Source organism: Cyrtonyx montezumae, unplaced genomic scaffold, assembly GCF_038088225.1.
Source record: "Cyrtonyx montezumae isolate F1298 unplaced genomic scaffold, pur_monq_1.0 scaffold_29, whole genome shotgun sequence".
NCBI lineage: Eukaryota > Metazoa > Chordata > Aves > Galliformes > Odontophoridae > Cyrtonyx > Cyrtonyx montezumae.
This window is the reverse complement of record NW_027072033.1, coordinates 11,276,081-11,291,700: the sequence shown is the minus strand read 5'-3', so window position 1 is coordinate 11,291,700 and position 15,620 is coordinate 11,276,081. Positions and strand designations below refer to the sequence as shown.

At 41.9% G+C, this 15,620-nt stretch overlaps 1 protein-coding gene across 6 annotated transcripts in view; it reads left to right on the top strand.

Moving 5' to 3' along the window:
* Positions 1-15,620, top strand: part of PSD3 (pleckstrin and Sec7 domain containing 3) — a 123,595-nt gene that overhangs the window by 81,246 nt on the left and 26,729 nt on the right. For all 6 annotated transcript variants that reach the window (XM_065740704.1, XM_065740703.1, XM_065740702.1 and 3 more), the window contains 2 exons: positions 4,723-4,766; positions 12,931-13,124. In XM_065740704.1, the coding sequence (XP_065596776.1) occupies positions 4,723-4,766; positions 12,931-13,124 (238 nt within the window). The remainder of the gene's footprint in view (positions 1-4,722; positions 4,767-12,930; positions 13,125-15,620) is intronic.

The window sequence follows — 15,620 nt, the reverse complement described above, 5'->3', positions numbered from 1 at the left end:
TCCAGTTTAAAACCATTTCCCATCATCCTGTCACTACATCCCTTTACAAGAAGTCTCTCTTCAGCTTTCCTGTAGGCCTTATATGAAAAGACCCAGCTCTCTCAGCCTGTCCTTGTAGGGGAGGTGCTGCAGTGCTTTGTTGATTTTTGTGGCCCTCCTCTGGACTCACTTCAACAACTCAGTGTGCTCCTGCCTGTGTTGTGGGTCACAGAACAGAATGCAGTGGGGTCTCACAGGAGCAGAGTAGAGGGGCAGAATCACCTCCCTTGACCTGCTGGTCATGCTTCTCTTGATGCAACCCAGGATCCAGTTGGCCTTCTGGGCTGCAAGTGCACACTGCCAGTTCATGTTGTCTTTCATCAACTGACGCTCCCAAATTCTTCTCCTCAGGGCTGCTCAAGCCATTCTCCTCCCAACCTGTATCTGTGCTTGGGATTGCCCTGACCCAGGTGCAGGACCTTGCACTTGGCCTTGTTGAGCTTCATGAGGTTGGCATGGGTCCCCCTCTCAAGCCGTCCCAGGTCCCTCTGGATAGCATCCCTTCCCTCTAGCATGTCAAGTGCACCACTCAGCTTGGTGTTGTCTGCAGACTTGTTGAGAGTGCATTGAATCCCACTATCCATTTTGCCTACAATGGTAATAACACTGGTCCCAGCACCAGTCCCTGAAGAACACTGTTCATCACCTGTCTTCACTTAGACATTGAGTCATTGACTGCAGTTCTCTTGAGTATGACCACCCAGCCAATTCCTGGGTGATTCTGTCTCTCCAGGGTTGGTTTTGTTTTTGCCTGTTACCTGCTCTTGGCAGTCATTTCTGCTGCCTTCCCTTTTTGTGCACAAAGCAGGGTAAAAAAGTACCAGTGGTGTATTTTCGTCTTAACAAGCTTTTCTTGGTATGTGCAATTGTGACCGTAAAGTGTAGATTACAGAAAATCACAGGATTGTAGGGGTTGAAAGAGACCTCTAGTCCAACCACCCTGCCAGAGCAGCTCCCTAGACCAGGTTGCACAGGTAGGTGTCCAGGCGGGTCTTGAACATCTCCAGAGAAGGAGACTGCACCACCTCTCTGGGCAGCCTGTGCCGGCACCATGCTCTTCTTAATGCACCCCAGGATCCCATTGGCCTATGTTATTCGGCCTTATGAAGGAAGGGCTCATGCAGTGCCCCAAGAGATCTTCATTTCCTTGTGCTATACTGGCCAGGCTTTATTACCTGAACAGTTCATCTTGATGAGTACCTTTTTTTTTCCCTTACATCTTTGTTGCTGTGCAAACCTGGTTGTGTCTTCCTCTACTTTGCATGCAGAGTCTGACTCACAGCACAGCAGCTGTGGCCTGCAGGTCAAGGGAGGTGATCCTCCCCCTCTGCTCTGCCCTGGTGAAGCCTTACCTGGAGTACTGTGTCCAATTCAGTTCAAAAAAGACAGGGATCTCCTGGAAAGAGTCCAGCGGTGGGCCACAAAGTTGGTAAAGGGCATGGAACACCTCCCTTATGAGGAAAGGCTGAGACCTGTGTCTGTCCAGCATTGAGAAAGGAAGATTCAGAAGAGATCTGATCCACGTCTATAAATATCTAAGGAGTGGGAAGCAGAGACAAGGCTGGACTCCTCTCAGCAGTGCTTGGCAATAGGATGAGGGGAAATGGCCATAATAAACATAGGAAGTTCCACACAAATGTGCATGGGAACTTCTTCATAGTGCAGGAATCAGAGTGCTGGAACAGACTGCCCAGAGAGGTGGAGTTTCCTTCTGTGGGGATGTTCAAGACCCACCTGGATGCCCACCTGTGCAACCTGGGCTAAGGAGCTGCTTTGGCAGGGGGGTTGAACTAGATGATCTCTAGAGGTCTCTTCAAGACCCTACAGTTCTGTGATACTCCGGAGTGTTGTCTGCTGGAAAGAGCTGCTGTCTGAATCAGACTCTTGAGAATACAGCCATGAAATTACAGAGCAGGTGCTGGGCTGTTCACATCTGCTATGGTTGCAAAATATGGGAGAAGGAAAGTAATTTTTGTATCATGAGAGAGCCCAATAGGGTTTGGACTCAATTTCTAGAGGTCCCTTCCAACCCCTATGATTCTGTGATTCTATGATATGCTAATGCATAAACAGTGTTGGAGAAAGAATGTGAAGCAGCCGTAAAAGGCTTATGCATCCAGTGGCCAGTGCACAGCAATCTCTGCTAGAGAGCTGGATTGAGAAGTCACAGTTGAGAGCAGAAGCATTGCCATACCTTAAGAGATCTGTCCGCCAAGGTCTCAGTGAACATGCTCCGTACACAGCTGCCTGGGCTGTGGGTACTTTCTGGGGTTTGCTCTTCCTTTTTGCAAATAGTGGAGACTTTCTGAGAGGTTGTATTTGATGCTCCATGGGGGACACTGTCCTTTTTCCAATGTATGCCATATGACTGGATTGGTGTCTGTTATTCCCTAAAGAAGGAAAGTAGAGTCTGGCTCATACATAAAGATTGAGACAAACACATGCCACTTTCTACAAGGCAGAAGCCTGGGGCATTTGTTGTTCCTTCACCAATCTGGGTTTCTGCTTTTATGTGTCCTGCTCTTTGGCTGAAATGATCCTTAGGGACCTCCTTAGCAGCAAAATCCATTAAAAGCAATACTGCACAGGGCAAGTGTTCGTTTTCAGATATTGTGACTGAATCTGGTGTTTCGGCAACGAGGCATTTCTGATACCTGACAGCAGGCTAAGTTACAAAAGCTTGTCCAGCCAACTGGAGAAAAATTGTCTCTTTACCTTGTATTAAGAAACAGCTTTCTGGCTTCAAACTATAGGAAAATGTTTTAATAGTAGAGCAAAAAGGCCAAGTCAGAAATAATAACAAGGCTTTGATTAAATCACTGGAAATGTTGTAGCTTCTAATTTGAAGTATTGGGCAACCCCAGGCAGTGAGTGTTACTTTTCTGCTTATGCAGAAAAATGGAAGTCCTTGTAATTCTTCAGGACTGCTAGCTGCACATGATAAGAGAAATGTAAGCCATTTGTGTTTTTTTTTAATTTTTTTTTTTTTGTAGTTTTTGTTGTTGTTGTTTTGGTTTGGTTTTTGTTGTTCTTTCTTTTTCCTACAGCGTATTATTACAATCTTTTAGTAACTCACATCTGAATATTAAACAGTGCCAGCAAATCTCTTTCCTTCACTTTGATATGGCTGTTTGCCTTTGGATAAGAGGTTCTTATGCAGATTTGGATGAATAGACAGTGAGCACTCAAGAGTTGAGAATGTTTCAGTATATTTCTGTGAGTAGTGCAGGAAAACCCTTTAGTGGTGGGAACCTCTTCACTGGTGTGAGCAGTGTGGAGGATGTTTCCTCCTGATGGAACTCGTACTCTGTTCCATTGCTCTGAGAAACCTACTTTTATGGCACACAGTGTCTAAAAGTTGCTAAATGTGCAGCATCAGCATGAAGCAAGTTTTTCTAGTGTATTTGACCTAGTTGTGCATGGCTCAAGCAAGCCAGATTTTCACAGAGCTAAATATTAAGGATCTTGAAATAGATTGTGTAATATTTGGAAGGGAGTCAACGGATCATACACAGGATGAGCAGTGGAGAATGTTCATGGGATTCCCACTGTAAATTCCATTGTGATAAAGACAAAAGACTAGCTTTCAACTCTTCAGTCTTCCAAATTATTTTTTATTTGGGTCAGAGTTAAGACTATTTAAATGTTAATGTTTCTGTTGAGCATGTCATAGTTATGTGTTTTTCAGACTTGTTCGTACTTGATGTGCTTCTTTTTGGTTCTTCTTCACATTAACATATTTCAAGGTTGTGTAGGAGTTACGTGCCAGAGGGAGTAAATCTATCTGTGTATACAAGGTAAATCACAAATGTGGATTGTAAGTGCGAGAATCAGGGACATTCCACACCAAAATACTTCACTTGAGTCAAGTGCCCTATTTGAGCAACTCCATTAACGTATAGTAATAGCATGCTTTTATCTGTTGTATGTATCAGCTCATGAAGAGATGAAATCAGGTGCTCTTATCCAAGTGATATATGTCCTTTCTCTCAAAGGGAATCCATCTCAATTACTTGATTTCTTCCCAGGCTTAATTCACCCTCCCTTTTCATTGTAGGCTGGTATAAACAGTGGATCCCTGTTGTCAAATTTACTAGCTTCCATCTTTAATGTAAAAGAGTAACTTCATTAGCAAATAGCAGTCTAAGACATTGATCTTCAAAAAGAAAACCTGCTTACAGTTTATTTTCTGTTTTACACTTAAATTAAAAGTATTCATTTTGAATGGGGGAAAGTATTCAGGTGACTTTGGGGTTCAGAGGCTTTGGGCTGTTATCCTGGTATGGTTTTATGGGAAAGCCCATGTGGTGAAATCTTGTCCTCATTAATATCAATGGCCAAAAAGTCTTAACTGGCTTTAGGAGGAATGAAATATGACTTTGAATTTCATAGCGACATGCAGGAATCTAGTAGTGCGAATTTTTCAAAGTTTTGGGATTATTTAAAAATAAAAAGTGAAATAATTCTATTCTAGAAAGTGAGTGTGCTCTAAAACCCTTTATTCTGTTATTTTTTCCTTAAACAATTTCTGCTCAAGACTTCTCTGTTACCATTAACAGGTATGGTTCTTTCTTAATCAGAGATAGGTCACTTGCTGGTATAGTTAAATAACTGTCATTAGCATATTAACATATGAATAGTAAAGGTAAAAATAAATCACATTTCCTTTCTTTCCCTTTGCAGGCCCTCTACAATTCAGTCAAGAATGAGAAGCTTGAATGGCCATTGTAAGTATTCTGCATGGGATTTAGGAATTTAATAAATTCCAAAAGCCTGATGTAAAAATCCAAAGCCTGTAGAAAATAGCTAGTATATGCAGTGAGTTTGCTTTTCTGTTAATGAATGACCTGGCAGTACTGTCTCATCCATTTCTCCAGTGAGGGGAGAGTTAGTGACAGGAACCAACTGCATTTGTAAGGAAAGAGGACATTTCATTTAGTAGGAAACTGTAGCCTGAAAAGAGAGAAATTAAATCCTCCATTGTTCTATGACTGCATAAATAAAACAGATGTTGATTTTACCCTTTATCTTTCAGTACACTATGTCAGATCCACTGAATAGAAACACACGTCTTGGATTGAGTTTCCTGGTGTTGGTTCATTGTTTTGGTTTGTCTTCTGATTAAATATGGATAACCTGACAACAACCTGATATGAAAGATGATAAACTGAAAAGTCCGTTATCTGCTGATGTTAGCTGCTTGTAACAAGCTAATACATGTTAACTGCTGAAATACTGTGGATAAGAGCTTCTGTTTCTGACCAAGTTAAACTGACATGTTGTTTTGGTTCTATGATTTTTGTTGTATTATTAATATTCCACATCATAACATCATGTGGAGTATTGGTAGTTTAAGAGTTAATGCTGTGGTGTAGTGGTTAGGAGCTGGTGCTTGCACGACCGCGGCCCAGGTTCGATTCCCGATCATAGAACCATATTCCCCTCATAGAACCATAACACATGTGTCTGATCAGGTTTTATGTGGTTTGGGTATACCAGCAACAAGTAGAAGAGTCTACTTTAGATCTTGCCTCCTGAAGAGGATTTTGGTGTAAAACAGAGGAATGATATCTTTATTTATTTTGGCTGTACAAAATACTTGCCTGCATGGATTTACCTACCTGAAGCCTCACCTTCCTGAGACTACATGCTTATGTGTCTTTTGCACTAGCAGTCCTAACAGGTCTTGCAGGCCCATTCATTTCTGATCTCCCTGAAATTTTTGATTTTCAGGTGGCACTCTTGTAAGGGCATAAAACCTCTCTGATAGGGGCAGCTAATCCCAACTGAGGCTGCAGCCCCTGGTCAGAAGTCTGTTCGATAATATCAGAGTAGTGAGGAAGGTGTACTGGTAGTGAAAGTTACCAAGAAATGCAGTCTCTAATGAGCCTTACAGCCTTAACAAGAAACAGAGTGAGTGTAGGAGTCTTACCTCTGACAACATCAGAGCTCTTTGCAGGACACTGTCGTTGATATTTTAGACGCTGCACAATCTGTTACAGGACTTTCATGTTCTCAGAATTTTCAGCTCTTTGTGTCAAATCATATGGGCAGCTTCCAGATAGGAACTGGCTCACACTTGGCTCTGTTCCCATTAGCTTCAGTCAAGGTGATTTATGAAATAGCCTGCCCTTACATAGGCAGTGACTCTTTTGGCATTTACATAGCCCAGTCCATATCCTTTGCTAATTAATTATTCTGGGGAAAAAGGTGCAAGCAGGCTAGATGGGAAAACAGAATCTTAAGGCTTTGGGGTATGGATGTAAAGCAACTAAAAAGAGTCCTGAAACTGATGTGAAAATTACTTTGTGCAGTAAGAAATGAAGCTCACTGTGGACAAGGCTAAAGAGGTAGTAAAGGCACTCAGAGGTCTGTCTGGAAGAGAGAGCGTGAAGATGTCCCTCCTCACTATTACACCGCTGTTTGCTGATGTAAAGTAACTCCAGCCAGCCTTAGGACTGCCTGAACTGAAGGGAGAAAACACATTACTTTCTCTTGCAGAGACAGGTGGATAGGAAAGAGATGTGATCACTTTTGCTGTGACAGAACTGAGGAAGGTGCCTGTCCTTTTCCAAGAGTATCCCTTTGCTTCTCTTGTGGAGTTGGCTGGCGGAGAAGTGAGGCAATGTGGAAACAGAGCTACAAAACCTCAGCATAAGCTACCTCATTACTCTGGTATGAAGAAACACCTTTCCTCTAGCGAGAGTAACCATGAGGCTCTGTGGCTCTTACTTATGAGCTAGGCAATAGTTTAAGAGTGTCTCTGTCAGTGCACTGTTGGTGAATTAATGTCTGTCAATAAGTCCTTAGGCAAAGATGTCTAATGGTGTTGAGTGTGATGGGTAAGACTGCCACCTGATCCTTATCTCAGTAGTTACAAGCTAGACATAACATCATCCTAAATTGCTCACTGTCCCTTTCTATTAGAATTACAGTCTGGTCCTAAGCCCAGTAAGAGAGAAGGCTACCACCGATTCCACTTTTGTAGTCACCAGAAGTTGCACCTTAATAAGCAGATGTGCTCCTCATTTGTTTCCTCAGGCACTGAGTAGAAGGAACATTCTTTTATACTTTATGAATAAAGAAACATGAGTACAGCTGTGGAAGAGAAAGTGGCATTGCAGTTCCTTTTTCTGCAGTAGTTGTAGTTTGTTCTCCAAAAAGTTAAAAGTGAGTTACTTGCCATAATCTGTAAAACAAACGAATCAGACCTGAATCCACGGAGAGCTGGTAAATGTATTTATTTAGGTAGGTCTTGAGAGCATTCTACTCAGATCCCAAACTTTTTGGTTACTTTTCACTGTAGAAATACCAAGAAATTTTCTGCCAGTGACTTTGATTACTTGCTGTTTCCTCTTGCCTACCTGCCTTAATAAAAGCAGTATGGAAAAACTGATCAGATGCATGATTTTTCTGTTTCTTATCCTGTTCCATATTTCTTGTACATCATACCATTCAGCTCTCCTGTCTGTTGTGCTGTGGTTCATTTCCTCGAATCACAAATCAAGCAGAAAGTAGTGAAGTCACTGAAATCATTGGCAGAAATTCCTACTTACCACAGTGAATCCAGTTATTGTTTCATCCACATATTACAGCAGATCCTGTTTTCATTGTGCTGATGTCACAAAATCCCCAGTTTGATGCATTTTGCCATGATAATTGTGTTGTTCTTCTTAAACTTCTTCATTATAACCTCTTCTTCTGAGAAGAGACAGCGCTCATGAGAGGGATCTGTATTTTCAGGTTGTAAAGGCTGTTGCAAAGGGGAAAAGTGTGAATTATTCTTTATAACCATCGTGGATGGGCTTATGTTTGAAACAAAAAAAGTATGGGTTTAATGTTAAGAAAAACTTTCTATCAGTACTCCTTGTAGCTATTCCTTTGAAGGAATTATTTGAAGGTTGGAAATTGAAGGTTGACATTCAAATAGCACTTCTTCCAAGCTCATCATCGGTACATTCCTAAGAGTAAGAAAACCTGCAAAGGCTGCAGGAGACCTGTGTGGATGAGCAGAGAGCTCATGGAAAAACTCAAATGGAAGAATTTGAATGTGCCTATGGAATTTGGAAAAGAGGTCTGGCCACTTGGAATGTTGTCAGATCTTGGCAGGGAAGCCACAAGGTTATTACTCACTTGGAATTAAATCTAACAAGTGAAGTCAAGGACAAGACTTTTTTCTTATGTCAGTAGCAAAAGGAAGACTAGGAAAAAATGTGGGCCCACTGCTGGTTCTCACTCCTGAGAATGGAGGATACAAGAAGGCAGAGCTACTGAACACCTTCTTTGCTTTCCTGCTAAGGCTACTCCTTGAGAATACCAGACTCTTATCACCATAAAAGAGTCTGTAGAAAGGAAATCTTCCTTTTGGTGGAAGAGTATCTGATCAAAGATCATATAGGCAAACTTGACACACACAGTTCATTTGTGCCTAATGGGCTGCAGTGATAAGTGCTGAGGAAGCTGGCAGTGATTTCTGAGCCACTACATATAATCTGTGAAAGGTCTTGGAGAATGGGAGAGGTGCCTAAAACAAAACAGCAGCAACAATCTGAGGAGGAAAGCTAATTTACTAAATAAGATACTGGAATGCAAAATAACACAATATAATACAATATAATTGGAATTAAAGCTAATAAATCAAATAAAATGAGTGAGAGAGTGTCTGATAAACCGAAGGCCTTTGCTAAATGCTGAAGGCGAGATGGCAGCAAGCACCCACTGCTGAGTCGATCCAAAAGGGAAGAGGCTGTGTCTCTTGACACACCAAGTTTTTATCTTTCCCTCTGAGTGGAAAATGGAAAAATGCAAAGCAATGCAAAGTCCTCTGGGGTACGTAGTTCTCTTCTGAGACAGGTATATTTGGAGCTATCAGTGATGCATGGAGCTGGAGCATTAACTCTTTAACTCTCACTGCACTACATGATGTTATGATGTGGAATACCAATAACAAAAATAATAAAACCATGACATTAAGCTAACATAGATTCACCAAGTGGAAATCATGCTTGACCAATCTGCTAGCTTTCTACAGTGTCATCACCAGTTGGGTAGGTGAGGGTAGAGCAGTGGATTTTGTGTACCTCAATTTCAGCAGGGTTTGTGCCACTGTCTCCTACAACATCTGCGTAGATACAAGTTTAGGAACTGTGGTATAGGTGAGTGAGCATGGAGGTGAGTTGATAACTGTCTGCCTGGCAGAGCTCAGAGACTTGTGATCAGTGGTGCAGTCTAGTTGGAAGCCTGTAGCTAACAGTGTTCCTCAGGGATTGATACTGGGTCTGGTCTTGTTCAACATCTTCATCAGTGACCAAGGCAAAGAGATAGGTCCCACCCTCAGTAAGTTTGTTGATACAAATTAGAGAGGAGTGGCTGACACATCAGAAAGCTCTGCTACCATTCAGCAAGACCCAAACAGACTAGTGAGTTGAGTGGGGTAGGTTCTTACCTGAGGAGGTTCAACGAGAGCAAGTGTCGAGTTTCACACCTGTGGAGGAATAACTGCATGCACCAGTACAGGCTAGGGGCTGACCTTTTGGAATAGAGCCCTGCAGAGGAGGACCTGAGTGTCGTGGTGGACAGTGGCTTGGCCATGAGCCAGCAGTGTGCCCCCGTGGCCAAAAAAGACTATGGTATTAATAAAAAGTGTGTAATTATCAGGTTGAGAGAGGTGACGCTGCTCCTCTGCTCTGTGCTGGTGAGGCCACATCTGCAGTATTGTGCCCACTTTTAGGCACTCCCCAGTACAAGAAAGAAGGTGAACTACTGGAGAGAGTCCAGCAGAGTGCTACAGAGATGATTAAGGGCCTGGAGCATCTCCTTTATGAGAAAAGGCTGAGAAATCTGGGACTCTTTAGCCTGGAGATGGCTGAGAAGGGGATCTTATCAACACCTAAAATATCTAAAGGGCAGGAGTCAGGAAGAACCTGTCCCAGGTTCTTTTTGGTGGTACCCAGCAGCAGGACAAAGGGCAACAGACACAAACTGGAACACAGAAAGTTCTATATGAATATAAGACTTATTTATTGTGAGGGTTATTACTGTTACTGCCCACAGAGATTGTGAAGTCTCTCTCTCTGGGTATATTCAGAACCCTATTGGAAGATTTCCTATGTAATCTGTGTTGGAAAACCTGCTTGCAGGGGCTTGTACTCAGTGATCTCCAGAGATCCCTTCTAACCCCTACCATTCTGTGCTTTTTGCAGTTATTTTATCACCTTTGTAGCTGACTGATCTATGTAAGGGTATATGTTTTTATCAGTCCCCAGCTGACTCCAGTCCTACTCTTCTGATTTTGGAGGGTATATGACCAAGTGCTACATTACCTGAACTGTTCCTCTGCTTTTAAACTCCTCCCAGGTCTCCTGCTTTCTTCTTATGCTTGACCACTGAAGTAACATGAAACATTTGAAGAAATGAGTCTCAGAGTCTGTGGTTTTATTTTTGCTACTATTACTACTAGTATTACTACTTCAGCATCAGAAAGAAATAGAGGCTAATCAGCTGTACAGCCATTCCTTCATGTTCTCTGTAATGACTTCCTCTCTCCTCTCTGGTTCCCTTTACTGCACCTTGTAGACTGGCTCATGTCTCTTGAGCTCCAAACAGTCAGAACGTCCAGCTCCCAGGCATGAGAGTCTTCTGAGTCTGAGATGTCCCATTTTCAGTGACAGCTTGAAGGACCATTTAAAAGTCTGTTGCCTGAGCAGTAGTCAGGACAACAGATACAATTTTATCCTTGTCTGCTCTATCTACAACTGTCTTTTAAAGAATTCTTGCTTTTAGCTGCCCAAGAGATGCCAACTCTGAGAGTACCACTCCCAGCATTAATGCTGTCTAGAATCCCTACTGCTCACAACTCCTGTAGTTGCTTGCATAAGAGTGCAGGTCCATTCCTGTGGAACAGAATCTGTGTAGGATGATGAGCTCCTGTGGATCTAAAGAAGACAGGGCATTCAAAAAAATCATAAGCCATCTACTGCAGTAGGTCTCTGCTGACAAGGAGAAATCCACTGTGTCTTCAGCTGAGATCCCAGAATTCACAAGCATTTATATGTGACAAATCAGCCTGAGTGCTAGTGCCCTTGGGAGCATTTAGACTAGATTAAACAATACGAGGTACGCAGAGACTTATGTCGAAAGAATCTACTCCTGAAATGGACAGATATAAGAAGTATCTGTCATAGTGGTCTGGCCTTGTCACCAGCTAGTCAGAGCTGTAGGAACAAGAAGGGAAAGGTGGAGACAGTCAAAATTGTCAGGAATTCCTGGATGTTTTAACTTGGGTTCAGCAGAACTCTGCACAAAGAAATTCTTACTGCTTTGACCAACAAAGTGCTTATTGCAGCTGTTTCTGTTCTGGAGTGGGAGCACGCATATTGATAGGCTAGAAGATGGAAGAACTGGTCTCTCTTGCAGGAATCTGGTTTTCCAGATACAAATATATACAAATTTTATTCCCCTTACTAATCAGAAGATTTTTGCCAGACAACACAACGATGGTATATAGTGCACCACCATCTATATCGCTGTGACTGAATGAAATGTCTGGCACCTTTCTGTTGCTGTCTGGCTAAATGTTTAGCACTCATATCCATACTGCTGATAAATCTCACCTGTGCCTCTGGATTTGGTTTTCTTGTTGTCATAACAGTCCATTACCCTAGTATCTCCTCAGACTAAATTCCCTAGGAAATCATTTCAGCAAAGGTTGGGATGTCACAGATGATCCCTTTCTTTGGGTAATCATTTGCAGACACAGTTGCAGCATCCCAAAGAGATACCAGAGATACTGAAACATGCCTTGCTAATCCTTGTCTGATGCACACCTGTGAACACATGCAGGTTTGGACATTCAGCTTTGGGTGATATAGTTTGTCACCTGTGGTAATCATCTGGATCCAGTGAAATGCTGCAGCTTTTCATTTTCCCCTTCAAGTACCTATCATTGCACTCAAGTGTTAATTATTTTTTTGTCAGATGATGAATTTAGGAGAGGCATTTCTACCATATCCTTCAATTACCAACCTTCAGCCTGCTTGATGAACCTTTACCAGTCAACTGGAAAGGAGCATGTAGGGACTTCAGAAGAAACTGGGCTGCAATGTAATCTGACATTAACTGTGATCCCTGCAGATGCACCATCCTCCTGGATTCGGTGACCAATTGTTCTCTGAAAACAACACGGGCTTCCTTTATTTTCTAAGTTAGCTTATGCTTTTCACTCTTGGCTGACAAGCAATAAGGCATTCATCAGCTGGGCAGTGCTTGTGACTTGCTGAAATAGGTTGCCTTGTAATTTCCAAGAGCTGTATTGTGTATACTATACTAATAAGTATCATTTTGAGCAGCATTTTGTTTCTAAAATACAGATAAGACAATTCACCTACTGTAGTTTTTAGTTAATGCTTTTATGCTAGTGTACAGAGGAAATTAAAAGAAAAGGAGGTAGAGTCTGTGTATCATGTGCAAAGTTAAAGAGTAAGCCCTGGTGATCTCTAGTAATCTAATTCTTTTCATCTACATATGAACAGCTGAAGAAATCAGAGGTTTTTCAGGAGAACCTTGCAGGCAATTTTTTCTATTTTAGCACTAACGTAAGTGGAAATAAAAATAATTCAAAATGTAGGACATTGAACAGTTTGGAAAGCCTATCTTTTTGAAATAGAAAAGGCAAACATGGGCTTTCTTTAAAATCCAGCTCCTGTAGGCTCTGCTGGTGAAGTTGATGCTTTTCTATGATCTGTTTACGTTATAGTGTATGTCTAGGTTTCTCTTCAAATAAGGTCCCGTATGAGAGAGAGGTAAGTTTTGACAAGGAGTGTGCAAGAATTATTAAAATGAAACCTTGCTTGTTAGTTGCTCATTCATTCTTCTATTTCATTACTTGTTAAGGGATGAAGAAGAGAAAAAAAAAAACCATTTGGATGGCACAGATGAAAAAGATAATGGGAACCAGACAAAGGCTGTGTGTCGAATTGGAAACTCTAATAACCCATTCCTGGACATCCCTCATGACCCCAATGCTGCTGTGTATAAAACTGGATTTCTGGCTCGGAAAATCCATGCAGATATGGATGGAAAGAAAAGTAAGTGTTCTTCATGTCTCACATCACATCTCTCTTCCTTGTAATCTCTGCACTGTACCACTTAGGATGAGACTGCTTTTCAAGGCTAACAGTGCTGTTTCAGTAGGGAAAACTGCAACAAAAACAAACAAGACAGCAATTGGATTATCACAGTCTTGCTATCGCCAGGATTTACAATGGATTTACAGTTCAGTTTGCATCAGCTCTAATGCATTGGACATGATGAGTAATGTGATACAGCAAAGCAGCATGAATCTTTTGTGCTCAAAGAAAATGAATCTCATGGATTATAGAAGAGAAAACAATTTCATTGAATTACAGCTATTCAGTAGGAGTTTGGTAATTCTTTTCCTTATGTGGTACCAGATTGTTTCAAATCTCCCCTCCTCTCTACTTCCGACCTTAAAAAAAAAGATTAATCTCTGCTTGGAAGGTCCTATAGGTGTTCACTCTTTTCCCATTCTGAGTCACATATCTGACAAGTCCAGCAGCTTTTGGTAACAGCAAGAATTACGCCATATGGTGTCTTTATGCCCCTTTTTTTGTAATAATCCTGCTGTATTTCTTATTCACTTTTAATTAACCTTTTTCCTTCATGTCCTACTTCCATTCTTGGTGCAGTAGTTATCAAAGGTCTTTGTTTTGCCTGCATGTGTTTTGTTGTTTGGGTATCTTGCTTATTTTCTACTGAGAGTCTTAGAAACAGCAGAGGCTACCCAGGACACCTGTATTTTTTCCCAGTTATTGTTGAAGATCACCTATTAATGGTTTATACTGCTGGGGTGAATCCTGAAGAGAAAAGCTGACATTGCAATTAGTTTCCAGTAACTGTAACTCTTTCTAGTTAAACTAAGCTGTTTTGTGTTTGCATGTTGTATTGTGTATTTTAGAAGGTACATTTGGAAAACTTTTCAACTTGGAGGCTAGTACAGAGAAATCCAAGTGGTGGTGGTGTAATCAAACTGACTTTATTCTTTATGATAAGTGGATAATCTAAGTAGGTTCTTCTTTATTAAACTTATTTTTATTTAACCTTAATAAATAACTGTATATGGTTGCCATGATTAACCTATTTGATTACAGTATTCAGAATCACTCATTTTTCAGCTCATTGTATGCTGGCATTTTAGAGGTAAGCCTTTCATGAGTAGTGTACTTAGGGCTGTGGCTTCAGAAGTTCCTGTATATATTAGAGGTCTGACTCATGTTGTCATGCAACTCTTGAAAAGTTAAATTCCAAAATTCTAGTTGCAAATAAAATTAACTAATTTGTTAAATGCAGGGCAGTTACTGCAGGGCAGAGATCAGCATGTACGGGATTGCTGATGAGCTTCTGTGATTATATGCCATACATATTTTCTCAGGAGAAGAGCACCAAGAGCTAAAACACTTTAGCCAGTCTACAGGAGGACACAGCAGAGACCAGTGGCTGGAAACTGAACTCAATAAAAGCCAGTTGTAGAGAGGAAGACCTGGGAAATTAGACCTTTGAGCCTTTTCCTTGGGCCTGAGAAGATCACAGAACAGATTTGGAAGTGATGTTAAGGCACATGCAAGATGACCAAATGATCCGTGTCAGCCAGAACAGCTTCACCAAGAGCAGATTATGTCTAACGTGCAGCCAGAGGTTACGATTAACAGATCAATGTCCATGTGGAGACCAGTCATGAGTGGTGTCCCCCAAGAGTCAGTCTTGGGACTTGTGCTCTTCAGCATCTTTGTCAATGACATAGACAGTGGGATCAAGTGCACCCTTAGCATGTTTGCAGACAATACTAATCTGAGTAGTGCAGTAGGTAATACACTGGAAAGGAATGCCATCCACAGAGACCTCTGCAAGCCTGAAAGCTAGGCCAATGTGAAACAAATGAGGTTCAATAAGGTGCTTATCCCAGATATTTATACAAAATGGGAGAATAATTCATTGTGAAGAGCCCTGGAGAAGGACTTGAGGGTTTTGGTAGATGAAGAAGCTGTACATGAGCCAGCAGTGTACACTTGCAGCCCAGAAGGCTGAAAGTATCCTGAGCTGTATCAACAGGGAAATGACAGCAAGTAGAGGGGCAGAATTATCCCTCTCTATTCTGCCCTTGTGAGGCCCCATCTGCAGTACTGTGTCCAGGTCTGGGGTTCCCAGCACAAGAAGGATGGGACTGTGCTGGAGCAGGTCCAGAGGAGGGCCACAAAGCTGATCAGAGGGCTGAAGCACCTCTCCTATGAAGGAAGGCTGAGAGACTTGGGCTTGTTTAGCTTTGAGAAGGCTCCAAAGAGACTTCATTGTGGCCTTCCAGTACCTAAAGGGAGCTTATGAAGAGGGGAGGGAGTGACTTTTTACATGGCCTAGTAGTGGTATGATTGGAATGGCTTTAAATTAAAAGGGGAGATTTAGGTTGGATGTTAAGAAAAAATTATTTGCTCAGAGAGTGAGGCCCTGACAGGCTGCCCGGAGAAGCTGTGGGTGCTCCATCCCTGGAGGCACTGAAGGGGTCCTGGGCA